Source organism: Podarcis muralis, chromosome 11, assembly GCF_964188315.1.
Source record: "Podarcis muralis chromosome 11, rPodMur119.hap1.1, whole genome shotgun sequence".
In the NCBI taxonomy this organism is placed as follows: Eukaryota; Metazoa; Chordata; class Lepidosauria; order Squamata; family Lacertidae; genus Podarcis; species Podarcis muralis.
In genome coordinates this window covers 35914802-35937830 of record NC_135665.1, presented here as the reverse complement: position 1 = coordinate 35937830, position 23029 = coordinate 35914802, and the positions used below count along the sequence as shown (strand labels likewise).

Sequence of the window (23029 nt, the reverse complement as noted above, 5' to 3'; positions counted from 1 at the left end):
ATGATACTTGGGGTCCCTGACAACTTTACAATTCTATGTTTCTATACGAATTACAAGCTAGGTTTAAATTTTCATTTTTAAAAGCATTGTTTGGAGTAACATGAAACATGTAAACAAAACCACCTTGCAGTACATAAAGATCATTTTATTGCACACATAAAATCTCACTTTCACTCTCACACAATGTGTTTTTAGATAAACAGAATAATAGAATAATATGAATTCTATTACTTCTGATAAAGAAAATGTAAGACACACATAGCATTTTCATAAATCTGACAGGAAAGCTTAACATAATTAATTGAAAAATAGAGCAGGGCATTTCCCTTACCCTAATGACTTCTTAAATCCACACCAGCTTATCAAAGAAAGAATTAATTAGAGTAATTGCAGAGCCAGCTGTCTATTGCTTGCTGTCCAGTACCTTCTGTTGAGGAAACCACAAAACTCACTGTAAGGTATTTTTTTAGGGAACTAATTAAAACTCTTGTGTGTTGCAAACTCACAATGTAACCTTTTGGGTTACATTGCACATCCTACTCTGGCTGCATATTTGAAAGTTCACCCATACAGGTTTTTCCTATGCAGAATGGGGAGTGGCTACATTGCTAGTGTAGTGCTTTAAAACATGTTACCAGTTGATTCATGGTGCAAGTTCATGTCCAGGACATGATTTGTTACATCATGCAGAAATAAGGTGTGGTAAAGCTAGAGTGAAGTTGCCATTTTCATATTCATAAAAGTAAAATTTGAGTGTTAAACAATGCTATGGCAGTTGTTTAAGTAAGGGTAGCTAGCCCTTTGCGTTCCATGAATTTTTGAAGGTGTTAATGGTACAATTACAAACTTATTATATATCTGGGTGTTTTGGAGAAGGTTCATGATAATGAAGGATGGTGGTGCTTCTGATTAATGGGCTGCTACAGACTCTAGTTGTGTTGCTTGGTCAGTCCATTTTTCACTTTCATTTGTTGCTAAGCAGTCGCTGGCTGCACAAAGGTCGTATGTGCTATGCAGATTGCCATTATGTGTATTGTCCAACTGTTTAACCACATATTTGCATCTCTCTACTTGCAGTTTTACAGAGTTAGGACCAATCTGTTATCAAATTAATAATCTAGAAGTTTAGAAGAAAATTATCAGTCTGATTGATTAGAGTAGTCCTTCCTTAAGTTCCTCATCTGCAAAGTAGGAATAGCATATTACTCTATTGTACTGTTGTATTATTCCCTTGCAAAGCTGGAGTTCAAGTGGAAGCAAATCCACAGTTGTTGTTTTTTAATTTTTGCAAACCTTCATGTTCCCTTGAGCTTGCTGATACCTCCCTCTTGTGTGCATTTGTGTGTGGTAAATTGAGATCACTACTAGTGTATACAAGTAGGGCCTTGAAGCAAAATTTTGTAGTGTGAAGTATTTCTGTTCAGGGTTCTAGTCATTTAATTTCCCCTCCCCATGGTGTTCCTTCTTTCCAACAGTCAGCATCCTGTGCCCCCTGAGCACTCCTGCGCACTTTGGGGCTACCTTGAGTTTGTTGATACCCCCTTCTCATGAGTGTATGTATGGCATAGTTTTGACTACTAGCTGTGGGCTCACTGTCTCTAGAAGATCATAAATAGAATAAAAGAGAGAATGTACTGGGATCTCTCATAATGAGAAAGAGTAATCTCTTGCTTTCTCCCCTCCTTTTTTTTTTTTTTTTTTGTATGGGTAGCACCAGTATTTGGTTGGCTGTATGGGAGAGGGACATAAATATTTACAGCATCCTCAGTCTAAACACTAGACACATCCCTAAGTCACCCTTCTGGTCGCAGCAAGTAGGAGGCCATAGCTAAGGTGAGATCCTTCAAGGATCACATGACTTCAGTGTTATAAACTGCATACTCGTTTTTAAAAAGGGGCAGTTCTTTTATGGCAGGGGAGCTGAATTTCAAATTTCAGAGCCACAAACGCTCCAAGATAGCCCTGGTTGCTAATTAGTCCTTCAGCTAGGTTTATGCATAACTCCTGTGTTCTAGCTGGAACAGTATTTAGAACTCCAGGAACACACATGTTTCAGATGTTGTATGTCCCTGAATTCCCTTACCATGTTTTAATTGGATTTTTGGCACTTACTGGCAAAACTGTGTATTTGTGTGCGCGCATGTGCGCATGCTGCTTAGTATGGGAAAACTCCTCACCCTTCAACTGTGTGAACACACCCAAATCCCTAAAATATAGGATTAGAATCAGTGCTGGCTAGAAGGCAAGAATGTGTCTTGGCACCATTTATTTTATAAATTAAACACGGGACTTTCATCACAATTCTGTGAGAATGAATTAGGTAGCAAAATGTTAAACCTGTCCTGAACCTAGAAAAATACGGGTTATCAATCCAGCTAACTAAATAAAGGGCACAATTAATGCCATTCTTCTGGATTTATTAATGCTTCAGGGCTTAGCTAGGGAAAATTCAGTAGCAACTGAAATGGGAAGACAGAGCTTTGAAACCACTCTAAAATCTAATTTGTTGAGTTACAAAGTGATTTGATCAACCTGTGCAATGAGAAAAGGGCACACTTTAAAAATCAAATTTATTTTCAAAGTTTCGCTTAATGAAATAGTCCTGCGTCTTGATGTGTTTGCAAACAAGACAAATAGATTTTCTGATATTGTGAGTTTTCTTTCAGTTATTTTTGTAAGAGTACAGCAAGATTAAACATACTTTTTATTTCCAGCTTACAGGATGACAGAATTCGGGTAGAGAGGATGGAAAACAAGCATTTTGAGTACAGCAATGCTTTCCAGCTGATTACAAACTTCTATGGAGACCGAGTACTTGATAGTAAAGGTAACTGATTCAGAAACTCATTGAAATTTGTCTGAATAGTTTGCATTTGTATTAAGTAGGATTTTATTATTTTGTAAAAGTTACTTCATGGTGTCATATTTTCCTTAATTTACAAGTAGATTTTAATATTCTGAGGTTGTGCTTGTTAATATATAGAGGTTTTGATATACCGTAGATTCCAGCGTATTAGGCGACTGGGCATATAAGGTTTCGTCTTATAAGCCCAGTCTTATACGCTGGGCAGGAGGAAGCCGCCCGGTGCAGTGCCCACTTCTACTGCGGCAGCGGCAGCTTTGGCAGCCTCCGAAGCAGCAGTGGGCGGCGGTCTCCGCGCTGGGAGGAAGCTGCCCGGCGCCCACTCGTAGGTAGTATATATATCATATAGCAGTATTTAAGAATCAGAGAGGTCAATTCCATCCATATGTATTTCTTGATAACCAGTAAACATTAATTTTAAATTACAGATTATTCAAATAAAAACTCCAAGAATAATTCAAGAACTAAACTCTTTACTAGTCAGTTGAGCAGCAAGTTGGGCCTGGTTTGCTTTTGGAAAGGGAGCCACACAAGTAATCTTGACAGTGCCTGAGAGTATTTGTCTCAGAGGAGATTTGACGAAGTTAGTTTCCTAATTAATTTCTTGCAATGCAATCCTATACATGTCTGTTCTTAAGTAAGCTATTCAGAGTTCATTGGTACTTGCTTCTAAGTAATTTTTTATAGGTTTTCAGTCTTAGGCTGTTTCCATGCAACCAGTTTTTCAAGTAACAAATGCTTAGTTAACTTGTTTCTGTTAAGAAAGGTTTTGATATTATAGATGGGATGATGATGATGATGATGTTAATAATATAAATGATATAATATACTTGCAGTGTGTCCTAACCAGGTCATACTCAGTAACATTGGATATCACCCAACATTTTTTGGATTCTCATTTTCCCAGTAATAAATCGTTGCTGTGAAAAATATGGTTCTTTTTCTAGCTAGTTTGCACCATTGCAATGGTAAAATGAGCCCCTAAAATACAGAACCTTGTAGGTAAGTGGCCTAAGATCCTGCCCGTGTGTTTGTACCCGTTTGTGGTAATACAAAAGTACATGCTGAAGAATTTGAAGGAAGCAAATACCAGGAAGGCTTTCCATTCCTCAGTAGCAATGCTACTGCTTTTCCTCTTTCTCCACCTCTCCAGCTCTGGAATGCATAGCCACTATTTCCCATGCAGCAAAGCTTCTTCCCTTGCCTGAATCCAATATATCATGCAGAATTTGATAACTCTTCTTGCCCAGTAAGGCGTCACAGTTTTTCCCTGTCCCAAAATGCACAAACAAATACAAGGCATTAAATATGTAGATTGTAAAATTACCACAAATAACTCGCTGAAGGAGATATCCTTGCTGCACTGTCCATAAGTATGAGGTAGGCAAAAGAAATATTTGTTGTAGTAGTGATTAGGATGCCAATTTGGAGCGAGAGCTAAAATATAGTGCAGAATAGGAGCTCCTACACACTGGATTTTATATGTTGCTGTAATAAAAGCTGGTTGTAATACAACTACACAAATTACAATTGTATTTTTAAGGTTCCCAAGCATTGTCAGTGGTTTTAAACTTGGATAAGTCAGTGCTATGCTCCCTGGCTGCTGTAATCATGTATCTTAAAGAATTTAATTTAGAAAAGATACTCTACAACCCAAGGTAAGTACTTTTAATTTCAGAAAATCACAATCCTGAAGAAAGAATACTGTAGGGATATTATTTTGAATCCTCTGGCCAATTTCCTTTCATAAAATAAGTGTACTTTTTGTGATATCCCACTTGTAAACAAGTTCTATTATGTTCTATAAACTAGGCATTTAAAGCTAACAAAAGTGGAAAAACTTTAGAAATGTAAAAGTATGTGCTTGTAGGGGTTTTTAAAATTACTTACCTGATTATTATACTGCCTAGTTGAACTACTATAATACTAAATGCAGAACTGCTATGAGAAGAATTTTTAAGCAAATCCTTATTCTATCAAATTGCCACTTATGTGCCAATAATACTCTTGCTGCAATTGTCGCATATAAAAACAGTTTTTTATCTTGTCTTTTAATGTCAGTGCCAATAATACTCTTGCTGCAATTGTCGCATATAAAAACAGTTTTTTATCTTGTCTTTTAATGTCAGTGCCAATAATACTCTTGCTGCAATTGTCGCATATAAAAACAGTTTTTTATCTTGTCTTTTAATGTCAGTGCCTACAATACCAAGTAAAAATGCTTCTGGTTTTTTAAATAAATGTATATTTCAACATCTTTTCCATTTCATTATAAATCATTTCCCAGAAGCCTTTCACTTTCTTACATTCCCACCACAGATGATAAAAAGTGCCTCTTTTACCTCTTCATAAGGTTTAATTTTCCAATTATTTCCTTCTTCTCTTAGTAACCTTTCATATGTGCCCCAATTTTTACTCATATTTATCTTTTTTACACTCATTGCTTCCAAAGGTGACAACCACCATGGTGTTTTACGTTCTAATAGGTTTTTATACCTATCCCAAATTTCATATAGAGCTCTTCGGAATATGTGGTTTCCAAATCCTTTATGCACTTTTGTTTTGTCGTACCATAAATATACGTGCCAACCAAACCTATTATCAAATCCTTCTAAGTCCAACAAATCTGTATTTTCTAACAATATCCTTTCCTTCAACCAACAAAGGCAGGATGGTTCATAGTATAACTTCAAGTTTGGCAAGGTGAAGCCCCCTCTTTCTCTAATACCAGTTAACAATTTAAATTTAATTCTTGGTTTCTTCCCCTGCCAGATATATCTTGAAAGTATTTTCTGCCACTCCTTAAATATAGCTGCCCCTTTGATTATCGGAATTGATTGGAACAAAAATAACAATTTTGGTAGCACATTCATTTTAATGACTGACATCCTATCCTATAGAGAAAGTTGCATCCGTCCCCACACTTCCAAATCTCTCTTAATTCCATTCCACATCGGTGTCTAATTATCTTGAAATAAATTTATATTCTTTGGGGGTTAGCCAAATTACCAAATATTTCACTTTTTTTTTTTACTACTTCTACACCAGTTTGTCATTGCAGCATAGCCACCAAATCTTGTTTCATACTTTTAACTAACATTTTAGTTTTCTTTTTATTTAATTGAAACCTGCTACTTGTCCGAACTGTTCTATTTCTTCTAGTGCTTCTTTATCACTAGTTAATGGTTCTTCCATTGTTAAAACCAAGTCATCTGCAAAGGCTTTCACTTTAACATTGGTAGTTGATTTTAAATTAGTTTTTCCCAGAAGTAAAATGATTCACATGTGTTTACCAGAAGCTGTTTCTCCTTCATATGTCTTAACGTGCTTTCCCCAACAATAGACAAAGCCAAGATTTTATTTTAAAGGTTAATAAGCAACTATCTTGTGTCATCACTATGGAATAATGCTTTTACTTTCAGTAATTTTAAGAAGTTATCAAGTGAAGCTGAATATATGATACTTAATGGGTCTACAGTAAATAATCTTGAAATCTTACAGAATCAGGTAAGGAAGTATGCTTCATCCTGCACATTTCTTTGCTTGGGAAGCATGTCTTGGATTATTGCATGTGTCCTTCATACACCAGTTCTCCCCTAGTTTCCAGTGTTTAGTCAGATTTTCCCCAGCTAGGCTCTAACAATGGAAGTAAGTTGAAACAGGAGACCTATGATTCTGTTATTCTTTCTCGGAAGGAATATATTCAGGGAAGAATCAGCAGTTAGAACATGGGTCGGCAAACTAAGGTCCATGGGCCGAATCAGGCCCAATTGCCTTCTAAATTCAGCCCGCAGATGGTCTGGGAATCGCCACGTGGATTGCCAGTGCGCACACGTTCTTTCCCTTTCCCTCACACAATGGTGGTGGTGGCTCCTCCTTCCTCCCTCCTGCCTTCTCCTCGCCCTGCCTAGAGGAGGAAGGGCGCTGGGCTTTGTTGCTGCCAGCCCCTCAGGAGCCCTTTCGTGTGCTGCTCATCATCCCTCCACTGCCGTTCTTTTTTTCCCCTTTCCTTTCCAAAATATAGTCCGGCCCCCCACAAAGTCTGAAGGACAGTGGACCGGCCCCCTGCTGAAAAAGTTTGAGGAACCCTGAGTTAGAATTTAGCAGCTAGTCTCCTGATTTCCCTCTGAGCCTATGTTGACAGTACTTTAGTAAATGCAGTTTTGGGGTAATGCATTTACCAAGGTGACGTTATATTCATTATTTTGATTTGTACCCTGTCTTTTTATCAGATAATGTACAACTCTAGAAGGATGCCAGCATAATTTAATACCAATCAAGAAGAAGAACATGGTGCAGGGCATGCATGTTCTGAGGGCATATGATGCAGCCAGCTTGTTGAAGTTAAGCAGGTCCTGGTCTAGTCATTTTTAATTATGTGATGAATGAAAGGCCAGATATAAGTACAATGGTACCTCTAGTTGCGGACATGATCCATTCTGGGGTACCGTTTGCACCCCGAAAAGTCTGCAACTAGAGCAGTGCTTCTGCGCAAGCACAGAGCGCGATAAAGTGCTTCTGTGCATGCGTGAAGTGCTCAGAACGCTTCTGCGCATGTGCGAAGCGCTCAAACCGTTTCTGCTCATGCGCACGCAGCAAAACCCTGAAGTATACACTTCCGGGTTTGCTGCGTTCGCAAGCCGAAAAGACACAACATGAACCTAATGCAACACAAGGTATGACTGTATACTGAAGATAAGACTTCCTTTTTGAAAGTGAAGCTCTTGCCCATAAAAGGCACAAACACTTGGAACACAACTGTAAATGGAAAATAAGCCAAAGAGAGAAGGAATTTACTGAAGATTAAAAAATGGCTAAAGATTAAAAAATAAACATTTATACCAAAAGCAGGAATCTAGTCACAAAGATCACTGAAGGAGTTATAGAAAGTAAAAGAAAAAGTAAAGTTTTCCCCCAGAAGTTCAAGAGATTCATATCTAAATCACTGCATTGATGTTATTAGTATGTATAATGTGTGGAAATAAGTTGTAGAACAAACAGACAAAAGACAAAGTAATTGGCCACTAGAACCAAATGTCATTTATCAAAGAGCACAATCTTTTCAGAAGTGTAGATATTATTAACATTGACCTCTTTATGGGAGGATTGTGGTAGCCACTGTAACACCACTTTTTTATGGGCTAATAGCCGTAAATAAATAAATAATAATAATAATAATAAACCACCACTTTTCAAAAAAAAGGATCCACAGACATTCAAGGAAATGTGAGTTTCTGAGGAAAAAGTTAAACTTATTTTGTTGTTCATTTTTATCATACTTCTTTTATTTTATGTTGATGAAAAGCAATATGCTTAAAGAACTAAGATTCTTAAAGTTCAGATTTCCCATATTTTCTTTCATATGTGTTTTAAACACTGTCATTACTGCAGACTGATAAGAAAAAAAAAGGCAGCCTGTTTTGGGTCTTGGATCATACAAAAACTTCATTTGGGCAACGAAGACTAAAGAAATGGGTGACACAGCCTCTTTTGAAATCCAGGTATTCATTACCAAATAACTTTGCTACCCAATAGCTGAGCTGGATATTGATTATTTTAAAGGTATACTTATTTTGTTTTTCCTTCGATGAGAGTCTATGCAGCTAGTTTTCTTCTTAAGCTAAATTAAACACTGCTAGCTTTGAGGAATAATTACCAACTTTCAGATCAGCTCTGCTACTCCAGCTCTTATACTCCATGTAAAATTTAGTGTATTTTTAGGTTTTGGCTATTACAAAAAGTTCATTTGCCTGTTTCTGCATCCTTTGAACATGCTGGCAGTGTAATAGCATTACTTGCTACGTTTAATGGAACTCCTTTTTGAATAGTATATAGTTGTCCTCGACTTTAGCCATACTTAGGTATAAAATAAAAACTCTTCATTAGCTAGGCATTGGGATGTAACAGATAGTTTTGTTGATTTTAGTGTTGCTGCTTTGTTCTGATTCCATTTTTAGATTTGAGGCAATGTTTTAACAATATTTTATTTGTTTTGATTGTGATGTTCTGTATTGCTAGCCACCCTGTGCTTCCATTGAGAGGAAGACCAGAACAGAAACATAAGGAAATAAATAAAATGCTTCACTTCTAACGTAGTTGGGTTTTGTTTTGCTTTCTTACAGGGAATCCCATAAGATACTCTTACGGTGTAAATTTATTGAGAATTAACTTCTGCTGTGCCCATTGGGGATCACTCCTGTGTCTTACTTACATGTTCATCCTAGGAACTATTTTCAGCTATGCAGTGATTGTTACAATTATAGAAGAGTTAGTGTCTGCCCTTGGCAGTTTAGTTTGATAACAGTTGGAAACAATGGGAGAGACATTCCCCTGTTATAGTACTAGTGGGGAGTGATCACTGGTAGGAGACAAAATTCTGCTAGCTGGAAGCATGCAGTTGTTTGTTGTTGTCATTTAACTGAATTTCAGAATTTAGAATTTTATGTAAAATCCTCACCAGTCAGCAGTTTTTTTTCTTTGCAGTAATATATGAATGGAAGTTGAGAAAGCTATGACACCGGCTGATGTGCCTTTTTATCTTTTTTCCTAATCAGTTTGCATTCAGCAGCTTCCTCTCCTGACTTATCATGATGAATGACTGTTGTTGCAACAAAATGTGCTGTAATTGTAGATCAGAATTATTTATGATGATTGCAGCTTTTCATTACGGATACATTCTACTCAATGGCTCATCTCTCCCTAAGGATGGAATGTGTATGACTAAAGCCTAATTTAGACCCAGTAGTAATTCTGCTTAGAATTGGATCAACATCCAGTAAATACTTTGGAACTAAAACTTTATTTTGGAAAATATGGGAGTGGGACATGAGAGTGAGACAGGGACCATTGTATCAGAGATAGAAGTCATGTGTGAAGTGGTCTAGCTTGATGTCCCAATATTGGGCTAATTGCTCATAAATAGCTTTTCATAATGCTATGGAGAATGGCTCCTCTCCTACTACAATTGAGGTATGAATACAACTTTGTATGAAAAATGATCCTGTCTCTTATGCTAGACACTTAAAGATTATCTACACACAGCTGCAACTGTTTTATATGGCAGAGAAAGGGTAAACATATTCCCAGTTGTAGAGAAATGATTTGATTTCAGAGTTTGACCCACCCCCCCCAGCACCTCTTTAAACTATCGGTCAATCCCCCTTTCCTCATATCATCCCCTGAAGTGTCATCCAGTGAGGAAAAAGAGGAGGAAGACTAAGAGCTGCATTTATCCCTCACTGGTAATTGCAACAAGTTTAAAAAATGGTTTCCTAGTACTTTACACAATTTTGCTTATACACTCAATAGCCAGGAACATAACCCTTGCATAAGATTACCTGTATTTGGCAAACATTTAAATCCTGCATTTGTACAAATTTGGTTGTTTCCTTTTTCAAGGTGATTGTTGCTGAAGTTGCATTTTACTTGTGCAAAACAAAAGCCCTTGATTGCCATTTAACAGATGTGGAGATAGTAGTATGCAGATCTAGTCATCCCTCTAGATGCATTCATGAATATTTTCACTATTGTTTCACAAATATGAAGAGAGCTGTGCCATTATGCCACAAAAAACCCCAAAAGGAGCCATTCTAAAATTGCTAGAAATGGGCTGTGGGATATGTAGGATGTTTCAAGTTTTTAATGTTTTACTTAGAAGGTTGAGAGAAGAGAAGAAAACTTCATTCTAGTAATATTTCTGCAGTTCCTTGAAGAGTCTGTCAGGCTCAAAACTTGATGGGTGTTTTTGCATGGGTTTTTGTTTAACTTTCTCTCACACTTTTGGCATGGACCATATTGTCCCTGTCCCCCAGCCACATGGTTGTTCATACTCAGGGGCTTCCTGACAGAAAAAAGACTGTTGCAGCTTTTATGCTAAAAGTATATAGAAAGTTTGATCCATCTATCTCAATTGCTGTAAATCTAAATAATATTGTAGCGCAATTTGTGTTTGTATAAAATGTAGACAATATACATGATGCAAGTCCTAGTATAGTTAAAAAAACAAACTAAAATTCAGATAATACAATCTGAATATTTAGTTTCTCATAATATTTGTTGTACTGTATTTACAACAGATTGTAGTAGAAGCAAAAATGTTTTAAATGGCCCTTTTACAGTGGCATATTTATCCCATACATAATCCTCTATGGAATTTTATTATTCTTGGGAAAGTGTTTAAAAAACATAGTGAGGTGAAAAAAATAGGTCACTTGATATTGGATGATGTTCTCTTGACCCGGTTTTTAAATATTGAGGATTACAGCAGGCAAAGTGTATGCATGCTTCTTTTGTGTTAGATTACTAGAGCTATAGTAGCACAGCCATATGTGAAAATGATTTAAAGTGCAGATTAACCTTTCGAGAGTAGTGTTTCATCTTTCCTCTGTCGTAGTATGTTTACATTTACTGGTTCATGTTAGTATATTATGTATTCATAAATAGAGTTCATAAACATGTTTTTCCAGTCCCAATGTGATATATAGTTAGTATTTTTAGATGTATTTATGTTCTCCTTTAAATACCCATACAAAAACTGGGGGGGGGGGGATGTCTGAAGCCTTTTGACTCAGAGAATGGTCCTCCATTTGAATCATAACAGTCATAGCTTTTTGAAAAGGCCAGCTCAGGTGGAATGCTACCCATAAATGTAATGCCAGATCCTTCAATTTAGAGAGGGGTGTGTGTGTCCTGTATGTTGTATTGGCACTCCTAATTTCTAGACTGGTACTAAGCTACCCCCTGATTGCTGGTTTATCCAGACAGATTAGTATAATCAGCTTGACATGGGAACAAGAAGGGAGAAAAATTGAGAGGAGGGAAAGTGTTGGCATAAAAGAGTGCCAGAAATTCGAATTGGGGGGGGGGGGGAGATAAAGAGGAAAACAGAGCAGCAGAGGTTTTGATAAAGCAGGGATGAAAACACACAGAGGAAAATGGTACATAGTTTTAAACAACAACAGAGCTTTGAATAGAGCAGGGATGGAGTAAATCTGAAGGGGAGGGGAAAGTGGCAATTTTAAACATGACAGAGCTTTCAGTGGAGCGAGCAGGGGTGACTCTGGGGTTGGGGAAATGAATGTTTAAAAACAAAGTTTGAGTGCCCCAATAAAGGAGTGGGGGAAAGTGTTAGCTGCTGCATTGTACCCATCTCTGCTATTTCTTCTTGTTAAAATTGGTTTGTTTTTAAAAACTCTTGAGTGTCTCTATATCCCTAAAGGGAAGAACAGGGTAAGGGGGGGGGGGGAGACTGTTTTAAACTTCACCCTCTTCCATTCCCCAGCTGCTTCACGTGTGAGAAATAAAGGATGTGGAGCCCTCAGATACTCCATAATACTGTGCTACAGTATGTTTCATATGTACTTCTGGTATCATGTGTTGTCTTCAACATGATGTTCCAGATTCACTGTAGGAATTCAGAAGATGTGCATATATGGGTGTTTGCTTGTTAATAAAATATAACACTCACCAACCGAAAAGTTCTCTAACTAAACGAGATAACTGGCAGGATTGCTTTTCAGAGTCTGTTCACCTTAAAGATACAGTAACTTATATCATCATGGTATGTGCACACGCAAAGGGAGCTGCAGAATAGGAGACAGGACATTGCATGGAAATAGGGGTGCTCTGTGTGCAAAGGAGAGTTGAGAAAAGAGACTGAAGGTACAAATGGGTGTGCAAGGGAGGTTGCAAAAAATGAGAAGGTTGGAGATATGGGATTGGGGTTAAAGATGAAACCAGGGCCATGAAAGAATCTGAAGAACTCCTCCAAACCGCCTGGAGGAGAAAGATGCAGTAGGCTACGTGTGTGTCTGTGTGTGTGTATGTGTGTGCACGCGCGTGCAAGCAAGGGGAGGGTGCACAAAAGGAGGAGGAGACATGGGGGTGAAGATGAAAATGGGTGCAAAGAGGGATTGCAGACTAGAAGAGAGAAGCGGCTTCAGAAATGGGGTTGGGAAAGTGAAATGCAAGCTTAATAGTTGCATGTTGTGTTAAGGGGAAGATCTAGGGGAATTGCAGCAGGGGTGTTAGCAGGCAGAGCGAGCAGTGGTACTGTGTGATCCTGAAATTCAGCAGTGATCCTGAAATTCTTATATTGCAGAGAACATTCAATCTGTAGTAAAATAATCATTTTTTAACAGTGAAATTAATTCTCGACTTGATGCGGTGTCTGAGGTTCTCCTATCCGAATCGAGTGTCTTTGGCCAAATAAAGCACCTTCTATGTAAGATGCCAGATGTTGAACGAGGACTCTGTAGTATTTATCACAAAAAGGTAAAATAAAAAAAAGTGAGCTACAAATGATTAATACTATATTCTATTATATTAAAACATGGTTTGAAACTGGCATTTTTTTCCTTGAAATTTAGGTTTAAGGTTCATACATTGAAAGGAAGGAGAAAATTTAACCCTACATTAGTAGAAAAATTAAGACTGTAAATCTAGTCCCAGGGTCAAATATATACCTGAAATAAGATACCTGGTTACTAAGCATAATACTACCTGCAAGTTTGTTTGTTTTTTAAAGCCTTTATTGAGACCCTCCGTTTTCCAGTAAAAAAGAAGAAGCTACAAACAAATCATTGTGGTGAAAGAGTACACAACATCTGTTTTCATTTAATTCAGGCAAGATGGTCCTGAAACACTGCATGGCAATTCACACTTCATTGGTTGAATAAGCTGGCTGACCCAAGGTTTTCATTACCTCCCCCCACCCCGCTGTGTTGCAGTATGTTTGAATTCCACAATTAAGTGGAGGGTTAAATCAGTTTCAATATTAGCAGTGTCTTGAGAAAAGTATTTTGTTCATGTGATTAATACAAAATATGGATTTCCTTCAGTCTTTGTTGAGCAAGTTGCCTCATAATGCTGTAGGTAGTAGGCCTACAGTTTCAGGCTATGCATTAAAATATAAATTAAAATATTATTATAAAATATTATTGACATTCTAATTTATACATTATTAAAACGACACCAATTTGACTGCATCCCATGTATGTAAGTTCCCTTCCCATTGTGATACCAGCAGCAAGTATAATCAGGGTGCATATATTTTCAATGAATGTCCAAAATTGGGAAGAAACTAAGGAACATTAATTTTTAAAACATTAGCCTTGAAGTTACAATTGTTTCTAATTTCAGTGTTCCATTCAAGAGTTCTATCTGGTAGTCAGCACACTCTCTCAGTTGGAAACAGCAATCACAGCACTGGTTCCAGCTATACGTACTCAGGTTCAAGCACCTTTATTACAGAAGAGTCTTTTGGAAATTCCAGAATTGCTTTGTTCAACAAAGAAGTATATAAGCATGCTTAATGAAGCAGCAGCAAAGTAAGTAACAGTGCAGTCTTTCCATGTTTACTCAAAAATAAGCTGTACTGAATTCAATTGGGCTTATTTCCAGGTAAATAGGGTTAGGATTGCAGTCTAAATTTATTATATAAGCATGGTACAATAGTCTTATGTAATATTAACAAATGGCTCTAACAGAAGGTCTTGTAATCCTCTGTCCTGGCCATGCTACCTGGACACCACTACTGCTACCCTGTTACCCCATCATTTACCCTCGGGCAAAGGTCTTTGAGCCCACTGGTTTTGACAGTAGCCACCTAGCATAGACACTCAATGTGCAGTTAGTATGGAAAGTGAATATAGAATAAATCCTACTGAACTGAAAGATTGTTCAGTTTCTAAGCTGTCCATTCATTTTTAACCTTGAGCAGTTAGTTTCCTTGAGTGTTTCTTAGTAAGATTTCTTAATCTTCACCATAAGTTCCTGGGGCAGCGAACAATAGTTATACTAATTGGTTTCTTTTTATTATTACATTCTGTACATCAAATGCTATATATCCCAGTTTACAGCATTGCTTTGAAATGTCATAAAGTTACCGTACTTTGACTATAATCCCTGCAAGTGAAACAAAATTGTTTATTTCTTTAGTTTATTTATGCACTTAAAATATTGTTCTTAATCTGAAAGGTAATGGAGTTTGTGTGTTAGTATTACATATATTTGGTAACATATTATTCTTGTTACGAATGTAAATACTGTACTTTTTTTGTTAGTATTAAGGAATGTGTGTACTTTGGGGGGGTGTCTATCTTAACTGTTGGATTCTGTATACTTAGAAGTGGAGACAAAACCCAACTGTTCAAGGATCTTGAAGAATTTCCCTTAATAAGAAAGAGGAAGGATGAGATTCAGGAAGTTCACTCTCAGATCCAGTTACACCTTCAGGATATACGAAGAATCCTAAATTGTCCCTCTAAGGATTATGTTACGGTGTCAGGACAAGCAGTAAGTTAAATATTAGCTTCATATTTTTTCTTGTTGTGTTTGCCATCGGTCATATTTTGGTCAAGTGTTCATTTGTCAGCAGACAAAGCTTCAAAGACTAGAACCACCTAAGCTGCTGGGGAATTCGTATTTGTTCCCATTGACCTGGGTCAATCAAAAGGGACTCCCAAGCACTGCATGAAGAGGCACATTACCCACAAGTAGAGAGACTAGTTTATATTAAATTGGGATATTACTGCTGCCTCCTTTCAGTCAGAAAGTACATTCCCCTCCAACAATGATATTGTCCAGTGATCTGACAAATCCAGCCAATCTCTGCCGTATAGCTATTATCAACTTTCACAGATAATGGTTGAGAGAGTATTCTCCAAGAATTTTGTTGGCTTCTTCAAGAGAAATTCATCAGACCGATGTAAGAGTAGCATATAGATTACCAAATTTAAGCTTGCTTGAGCACAGATGATAATAAATTATAGTGCAACTGAATTGGTTAATTAGTGAACCCATACAATATAATAAAGGATTTGAAAACAATAAAAAGACAAAACAAGGGTAAGACTGCCAACCCATCTTCAAAAGTGAGAAAATGATCCTCTTACTCATCTTTAGGTAGGCAGGTTATATGCTGTCAGAATAAATAATGCTTCTGCAAGCTAAACAGCTTAGAAATGTTTTTCCCTGATGTTGTATTGATATGCTATATAAAAGAAATGAAGTGCATTTTTTTGTGAAAGAGCATTTGAATTTCTTGCTAGTAGAAAGGTTAATCTTTACTGCTGTTTATGCTGCTTAAATGTTTTGAATGGAATGCAAATAGAAGGACAGCAGCTAAATAGTTGATACACAGTCCTTTTCAGTCAGTTTGACAAAAGATGTGTGATTTGTATGATGACTACCAAATGCTAAATTATACATAACATTGAATTGCCATATCACTTTGCTACATTGATTTTCCTAGCCCCCATTTCTGAACCGGACACCTGTTTTCCAACCAATGGGCTGACTTGCAACCAATAGAGCTGCATTAACTCCAAATCATTTTTCCTGCTACTGTCATTCTAATCCGAGATATTAGATACAGTCATATATAAAGAGATTATCTTCTGTTGATAAAGCTTTTTTTTCAAGGGTAAACAAAGAACAAGTGAGATAGATATAAGCTCAGCCTCTGGCTTTTGCATTGAGAATCGTTTTTAAAAGTAGGTAACACTTGATACCCACTTTGCTGCCCTGGGCTCCTTTGGAAGAAGGGTGGGATATAAATCCAATAAATAAATAACACACACACTTTTAGCTATACAATCTGACATTATAACAGATAAGTTAAACTGTAACATACTGTATTTTTCGCACCATAGGACACACCGGACAATAGGACGCACCTTGTTTTAGAGGGGGGAGAACAAGAAAAAAAAATTCTCCCCCTCTCTGCCCAGCGCCCCTTCAGCGAAGTGGCAGGAGGCGCTGCGCAGAGAGGGGGAGAATGTCCCCCCTCTTGTTTTCCACCTCTAAAACAAGGTGCCGTTTAAGGTGCGTTCAGACGCCTTCAGGCGGCTACCTTGGAAGCCTGGAGAGCGAGAGGGGTCGGTGCGCACCGACCCCTCTCACTCTCCAGGCTTCAGGTTCCTTTCGACCTGCTCTTTGGGGCTGGCGGGGGGAAGCCCACCACCAGCCCCAAAGAGCAGGTCGGGGAGCAGCACAAAGGCGCACGGCTATAGAGGCTCCTGCCATAGCCGCGTGTCACCTCTCCAGCCGGGAGAGGGTAAGCAGGGTTTCTTTAGCCCCGCGCGCGTTCTCCCAGCTGGAGAGGTGGCGCGCGGCTATAGAGGCTCCTGCCATAGCCGCACGTCACCTCTCCAGCCGGCAGAGGGTCACGGGGCTATGCTGTCTTCGCTCCATAGGACGCACACACATTCCCCCTTCATTTTTGAAGGGGGAAAAGTGTGTCCTATAGTGCGAAAAATACGGTAAGTAACAAGAGGTAGCATGGGAAGAAACTTGACTAGGATATTTTACATAACAATTTGTTGGGCCATCTATTGATGGCTGCAATAATCTCAGTGGCACGATTTTGGTATTTTGCTGTAAAATATTAGGACTGTGGAATGTTGTAGTTCAAACAAGAGGGTTTGTACAACTTAATTTTTCTTTATGTGAATGCATTATATGTTTGTATCTCGCTTTTCCTCCCAGGAGCCCATAGATTGTGAATTGATGAAGGGTGGGATAGTATGGAATAAATGATAACAATGATAACAATAATAGTAATGCAGAGATATTTTAGTTTCAGATTGAAGTCAAGAACTCACTTTTATCTTCTGTACCATATGATTGGATTAAAGTTAGCAGGTATGTAAAGATAATGTAATTTGCAATATGATTACCATTAATTTTATTTACGTTAATGATGAAGATGATTTGCATGAAAGCACCTTAAAGTTCTGAATGGTGGGGTTGGATGAATGTTAAATACACCTTTGCAAACTATAAATCAGTCTCTAATATTCTTAGGTACAGTAATCAGTCTTGGCATCAGCACATGGCAAAGCGGACATTTCCAGGTTTCTACACATGCCAGTACAGCCCACCAGGGATGTTGCTTTACCTGGTCCTATGGACACAGAGGTCCCCAGCAATGGCCAGTCACCACTTCAAGCTGACTTCTTGGTTTGCCTTACGGTGGTCAGTTCACTTGTGGTCACTGTGAGTCAGCCTCATTCCTGCTTGCCTGTTGGCTTACTTGGTGGCAGCAGCCCATTACAGGATCACCACTATCAGGAAAATCTCTGCCCAGTAAGCACTGCATCACAGGGAAGTGGTGAGACAGTTGCCAGCCTCCTGCCATGCTCGCTTTGCAGGCTTGTGGACCAGTCAGCACTATAGTGGAGTATTGCCATGAGGAAGGGTGTAAGATGCAGGAGCCATGGGGAGTCTGTTAAGGACCACTCAAAAGCTGTAGTCAGGCCTAACAGTAATATATCTGTAGGTGCAGGAATTCCATGTATGTCTGCAGTACTTTACTCAGTCACATAATGTAGTCAGATTCCTTATTAAATTCAGGGCTATTTTCCCATCAAAAGAATCTGACATATATTTGGACAGCTTGTGTTCTCATCATTTATATATAATCTTAGTTAATACGTTTTTCTACTTTCATGGAGCTTCCATTTATAATGTGTGGATGTTCATAATGTAACATAAAGTTTGAGGTAGATAAACTGATTTCCTTCTTCCTTTTATTTTTTATACTGAGAATGCAGTCCTGTCATCTGTTATGTGCAGGTACATCCCATAGACTTCAGTGTGACTTTGCTCACACTAATTCACAGTGAGGAATTAAAATCTTTTATTGCTACTTAAATATTTTCCCTTTAAAAATAGTATGTACATATCATAACAAGTTAAACTTTGTAAGCTGAAATGGATCTGATGTTAAAGCAAAAGATAAATATTATAACATACATGATATCTAGTCATCCAGCTGGTAATTTAATCTAGGACTGAATTAAAGCCCAAGGTATTGTACCCAGTCAAAGCATCCTCTGGAATTATATTCTTGAAATGTTATGCTAGATCAAAAGGGCTCTGTTTACTAATTGTCATTGGACTTCTTTGCTTAATCAGGGTTACCAAAGAAGGGAAGGAATATGTATTTTACACAGAAAGGAGTAGAAGCCTATTTCTGAATAAATTTGATTTCTCTAAAGGTCTCTTAGCATAGAATTGATTGATTATTTTGATTTTAAAAATAAAATAGAATCTAAGAGCATGTGCTCATATCAAAAGCTCATCAAAATGATAAGAGTACCAATCAAGAAACTATCATGAAAAACAAAAGGTTCTTGATCCATGTGCTACATGCATTGGACAATCTTCCCGTTTTGTTTCAGTGTATTGTGTTTGCTGGTTTTGTGTTTCAGAAGCATATATGTAAGTGTAAGCAGATATAAAGAACTCTTTCAGAAGGAGCCTGGTGAATTGTCTGGGAACACCAAATGCTGTAATATTAGTGAAGATAAACAAGTGTAGTCTGGATGAGAAACTGCTGCCCATGTAAGAGCAGGATATACATGTCACAATCAAAGAATGGGGGCAGGGAGGGAGCTGCCTCAGGTTCATAACATGCCACCAATGTGAATATCTGCATTGAGTATATTCAAGGCCTGGGTGCCTTGTCACAAGAAATAGGAAATCACTAGTAACTTTCTGTGTCTGTCAGTTAGATTTCAGTGCTGTAGAAAGACAAGTCAGTTGGTTAGAGTGTGGTGCTGATAAGATCAAGGTTGCAGGTCCAATCCCCGTATGGGACAGCTACACATTCCTGCATTGCAGGTGGTTGGACTAGATGATCCTCAGGGTCTCTTCCAACTCTAGAATTCTATTCTAAGATTCTATGTTGTGTGTTATGTTGCATGTCAACTTTCAAGGATACAGATTGGAGCACTTTTTCTGGGGTGGGGGATGAGTAGGAACTCCCCCCCCCCCCCCGATTCAAAATATAATACATAAGAACAGTTTTTAGTGGTAGCATAATTATTATTTTTCTCAAATAGAACTGCAACTTGGATTAGAGAGTCTGTGGAAATAAAAGTAAATGCAAGCTATCTAGATTGCAGTGAGAGACACTATCTTTGGCCTAAAAACAGGTAGATAAAGGTTTAAGTTGTTGGTTTAGAAATAATTGAGATGTCTGAAAGGCCTCACTAAACATTACATACAGATCTGTGCAACTGAGCTGGGACAGCTGCTCCTTTTTCATTTTGTTTTTGAAAGAGCAGTTTTGAAAAAGCAACAAGAAATAAAGAAATAGTTGAAGAATGATTATCCTTTCTCTTTTGGGAAGTATTGAAACATGCAGCACTTACTTGCTTAGCAAAACTAAGCTTGTTTAACTCCTTTTACAACATAAAATGTATATTTTATAGTTTATTTAGAATATGAAATTGTAGTATTTGTACAATTAAGAGGCCATAAAATTACTGAGTCACACTTCAGGGAAAGCCTTCTGAAGCAGAAATGTTTTCAATAGTTGCCTAAATATTAAGAGACTAGGCAGTTGTCTAAATTCAGGTGATAACTGATTCCAGAGGACTGGAGCTGGAACAGTAAAAGCCCAGTTTCTAATACATGCTAAATTCACCTCTGGGGAGCATATGGTACTCTCAGCAGTGCCCAATCTGAGGACCCAAGGCTACGTTTACTTGGGCTTACACACAACAGAACTTGGAATTACTTCCATGTACAAATGTGAAGATTTTTTTTGGGGGGGGGGTTACTGTTTTTTCAAGGACTTAAAAAAACGACAACCACCCAACTGAAAACTTGAAAATTTTGGTGAGCACTGAAAAAGCTCTAATCAAATATTTGGTCATTCTAAATATTGTAGAATGAATTAAATGCTTTTAAGAAGCTCTTATGTAAGAGATTCTACATAGGGCTAAACCAGGTAGGTAAACAAAATGGACCAATGCTACATCTTTGTCTAGCATCTCTTTCCATGCAGCCTTCAATACCCATTCCTCTTCATTTCTTTTTATCATGCTTTCCTGAAAACTGTTAATGTAAAGTTACAGTGCTGTGTAGATTTAGTTGCCGGTACATTGTGTTCATAATAGGTAATTGTGACTGCTTCTCATGTTGCATTTTGACTATACGAAGGGAACCTCCATGAAGTAAAAGTATGTTTTTTGTTGTTTGATGCACAATGGTATGTTTACTGCAAGTAAAGTATTTGAGCAGATATGAGCAGCAGCTGCTTTGTCAAGAACATTTCCACTTCAGATAGTATGGATCGCTCTCTCTTTCTTTACCTCCGTGCAGAAAAAAATTAATTTGTGTACTGGTCCTAAAAAAAGAACTGGTCTGATTTTTGCATATTGCTACATAACTGATTGCTTAGTAACCTTGATTTCCTATTTGGTTTTCTCTTATAGCACAAAAGCAGTCAGCCGCTTCCACACTCCTTTTATTGTAGAAAATTACAGGCATTTGAATCAGCTACGTGAGCAGCTAGTCCTTGACTGCAGTGCTGAATGGCTACGCTTTTTAGAGTGAGTTTACAAATTCAGTTTTTTCTATTGAAATAAGATTATAAAGTAGGTTACAAAATATAACTATAAAGCTTACAATTCGTATTATTATTATTATTATTGAAGCGTCTGATGTGTAGTTTGCCTTGCTTATAGGCTTACCTGAACTTCGAAAGGTGGTTATATTTAAAATAGAGGCATTACTTTAGAACTGCCATGACCCATTTGAGTACTTCTATCACATTTTACAGTTTTTATAAAGTAAGTAAAGGGTAGCCTAATTGGTCATAGGAACACCAGAAGCTGCCTTATAAGTCAGACCAGGCTTCCTCAACCTCTGACTTCCTGATGTTTTTGGCCTACAACTCCCATGATCCCTAGCTAGCAGGACCAGTGGTCAGGGATGATGGGAATTGTAGTCTCAAAACATCTGGAGGGCTGAGGTTGAGGAAGCCTGAGTCAGACCATTGGTTCAATGTAGCCTAACATTGTCTACATTGACTGACATCACCCTAGACATCTAGAATTTCAGGTAGATGATGGAGTTTGAACCTGGAAACTTCTGTATATGTGAGCTACAGCCCTTCTTGAGATGCTCCACCTGAAATAGATGCCAGTGTGCCTCTAGTTATAGCAGTGCACTCTAGTAACCTAAGATAATCAACAGAATTACACCAAAATAGGACTGTCCCTAAGGAGTGCAGGATCCAGAGCAGATTACACTATGTGTACCCCTTCCTGTCTCTGCTGTCGTTCCTCTTCATTGTAGTGGGGGATCTCTTCCTCTCCCCAGCTTACTTTTTGCTGGTAATGGAGAGGGTTTGCCACTACTTTAGCAGACGTGATCTCCCCCTACCTCCTTACATTTTTTTCTCTTGTTGCTGCTGTTGCAGTGGCAGTGCTGGCAAAGCCCTCCACCTCCCCCCTTCCTGCTTTTCTCTAGAAAGGGCAGAGGTAGAAAGCCTTGCCAGGCAGATGGGGGGGCAGTGGCGCTGTTGGCCATGGGCACTAACTGTGAGGCCTAGAGCAGTTGTCCTTCTTTGCCTCCTGATGAACAACACAATAACACAATAGAAAAGTCAAAAGAACTTCCAGCTTAAGAATGTGACATTTCTCTAGCAAAAGACTTTTAGAATGTCATTAGGATATTAATTACAGTGACAGACTGTCTGCCTCTTTCCACCAATGGCACTGTTGTACCCAGACAACTTCTACAACAGTTGAAGAAAAACAGCAGCTATGCCTCAGGACCATCACTCATGTATTGCTGGCAACACTTAACATATTCTTCCCCCCTAATGGCAGAGAGGAGCTGCCAGAAGAGCTGGGTAACACAGCTCTACCCTAGCACAGAGTGCTGCAGATCAATATGAGGTAGGTTCTGCTCTTGAACAAAGTCTGCAATGGTACAAAGTCTGTTAGAGAAGAAAGCATGAGGCACTGGTATGGTGGGGTGGTGCCATTCCAACAGCCGTGTTGCTCCTGCTTAGCTGGATTGGGCAGGGTGTGTGTGTGTCAAGGCTGCAGCTAAGCCAGGGCTGTGTGGGTGCACTGGCAAGAGTGCAGGATTGGCTCCACTGGTGCACCCACACAGCCCTGACTCAGCCGCTGCTTTGCCAGCTATTCCTACTCCTGCTTTCTTGCCTAACAAATGGAAAGTTTAGGCAATCTTTAGTATGTAAGTCTGCAGGCAGGGCCTGTTGTCCCTTTTCGTTTGTGTATAGCGTCTACCATCAATCACTTGGCTTGACATGCTACAAAAGAAGAATGTGTCACCTGATATCACTAATGTCTTGCAGTAGTAATTCATAAGAGGAGGGCAAATACTTATTTTAATGCGATA

The 23029-nt window shown here is 38.4% G+C and overlaps 1 protein-coding gene across 6 annotated transcripts in view; it reads left to right on the top strand.

Moving 5' to 3' along the window:
- MSH3 (mutS homolog 3) overlaps positions 1–23029 on the top strand; it is a 62516-nt gene that overhangs the window by 29457 nt on the left and 10030 nt on the right. For all 6 annotated transcript variants that reach the window (XR_013394675.1, XR_013394674.1, XM_077936259.1 and 3 more), the window contains 9 exons: positions 2715–2827; positions 4407–4521; positions 6286–6370; positions 8255–8364; positions 13003–13135; positions 14003–14190; positions 14989–15157; positions 17442–17506; positions 21091–21207. Coding sequence is in view for 4 of the 6 variants with exons in the window: in XM_077936259.1 (XP_077792385.1) it covers positions 2715–2827; positions 4407–4521; positions 6286–6370; positions 8255–8364; positions 13003–13135; positions 14003–14190; positions 14989–15157; positions 17442–17506; positions 21091–21207 (1095 nt within the window). In the remaining 2 variants the exon portion in view is untranslated. The remainder of the gene's footprint in view (positions 1–2714; positions 2828–4406; positions 4522–6285; positions 6371–8254; positions 8365–13002; positions 13136–14002; positions 14191–14988; positions 15158–17441; positions 17507–21090; positions 21208–23029) is intronic.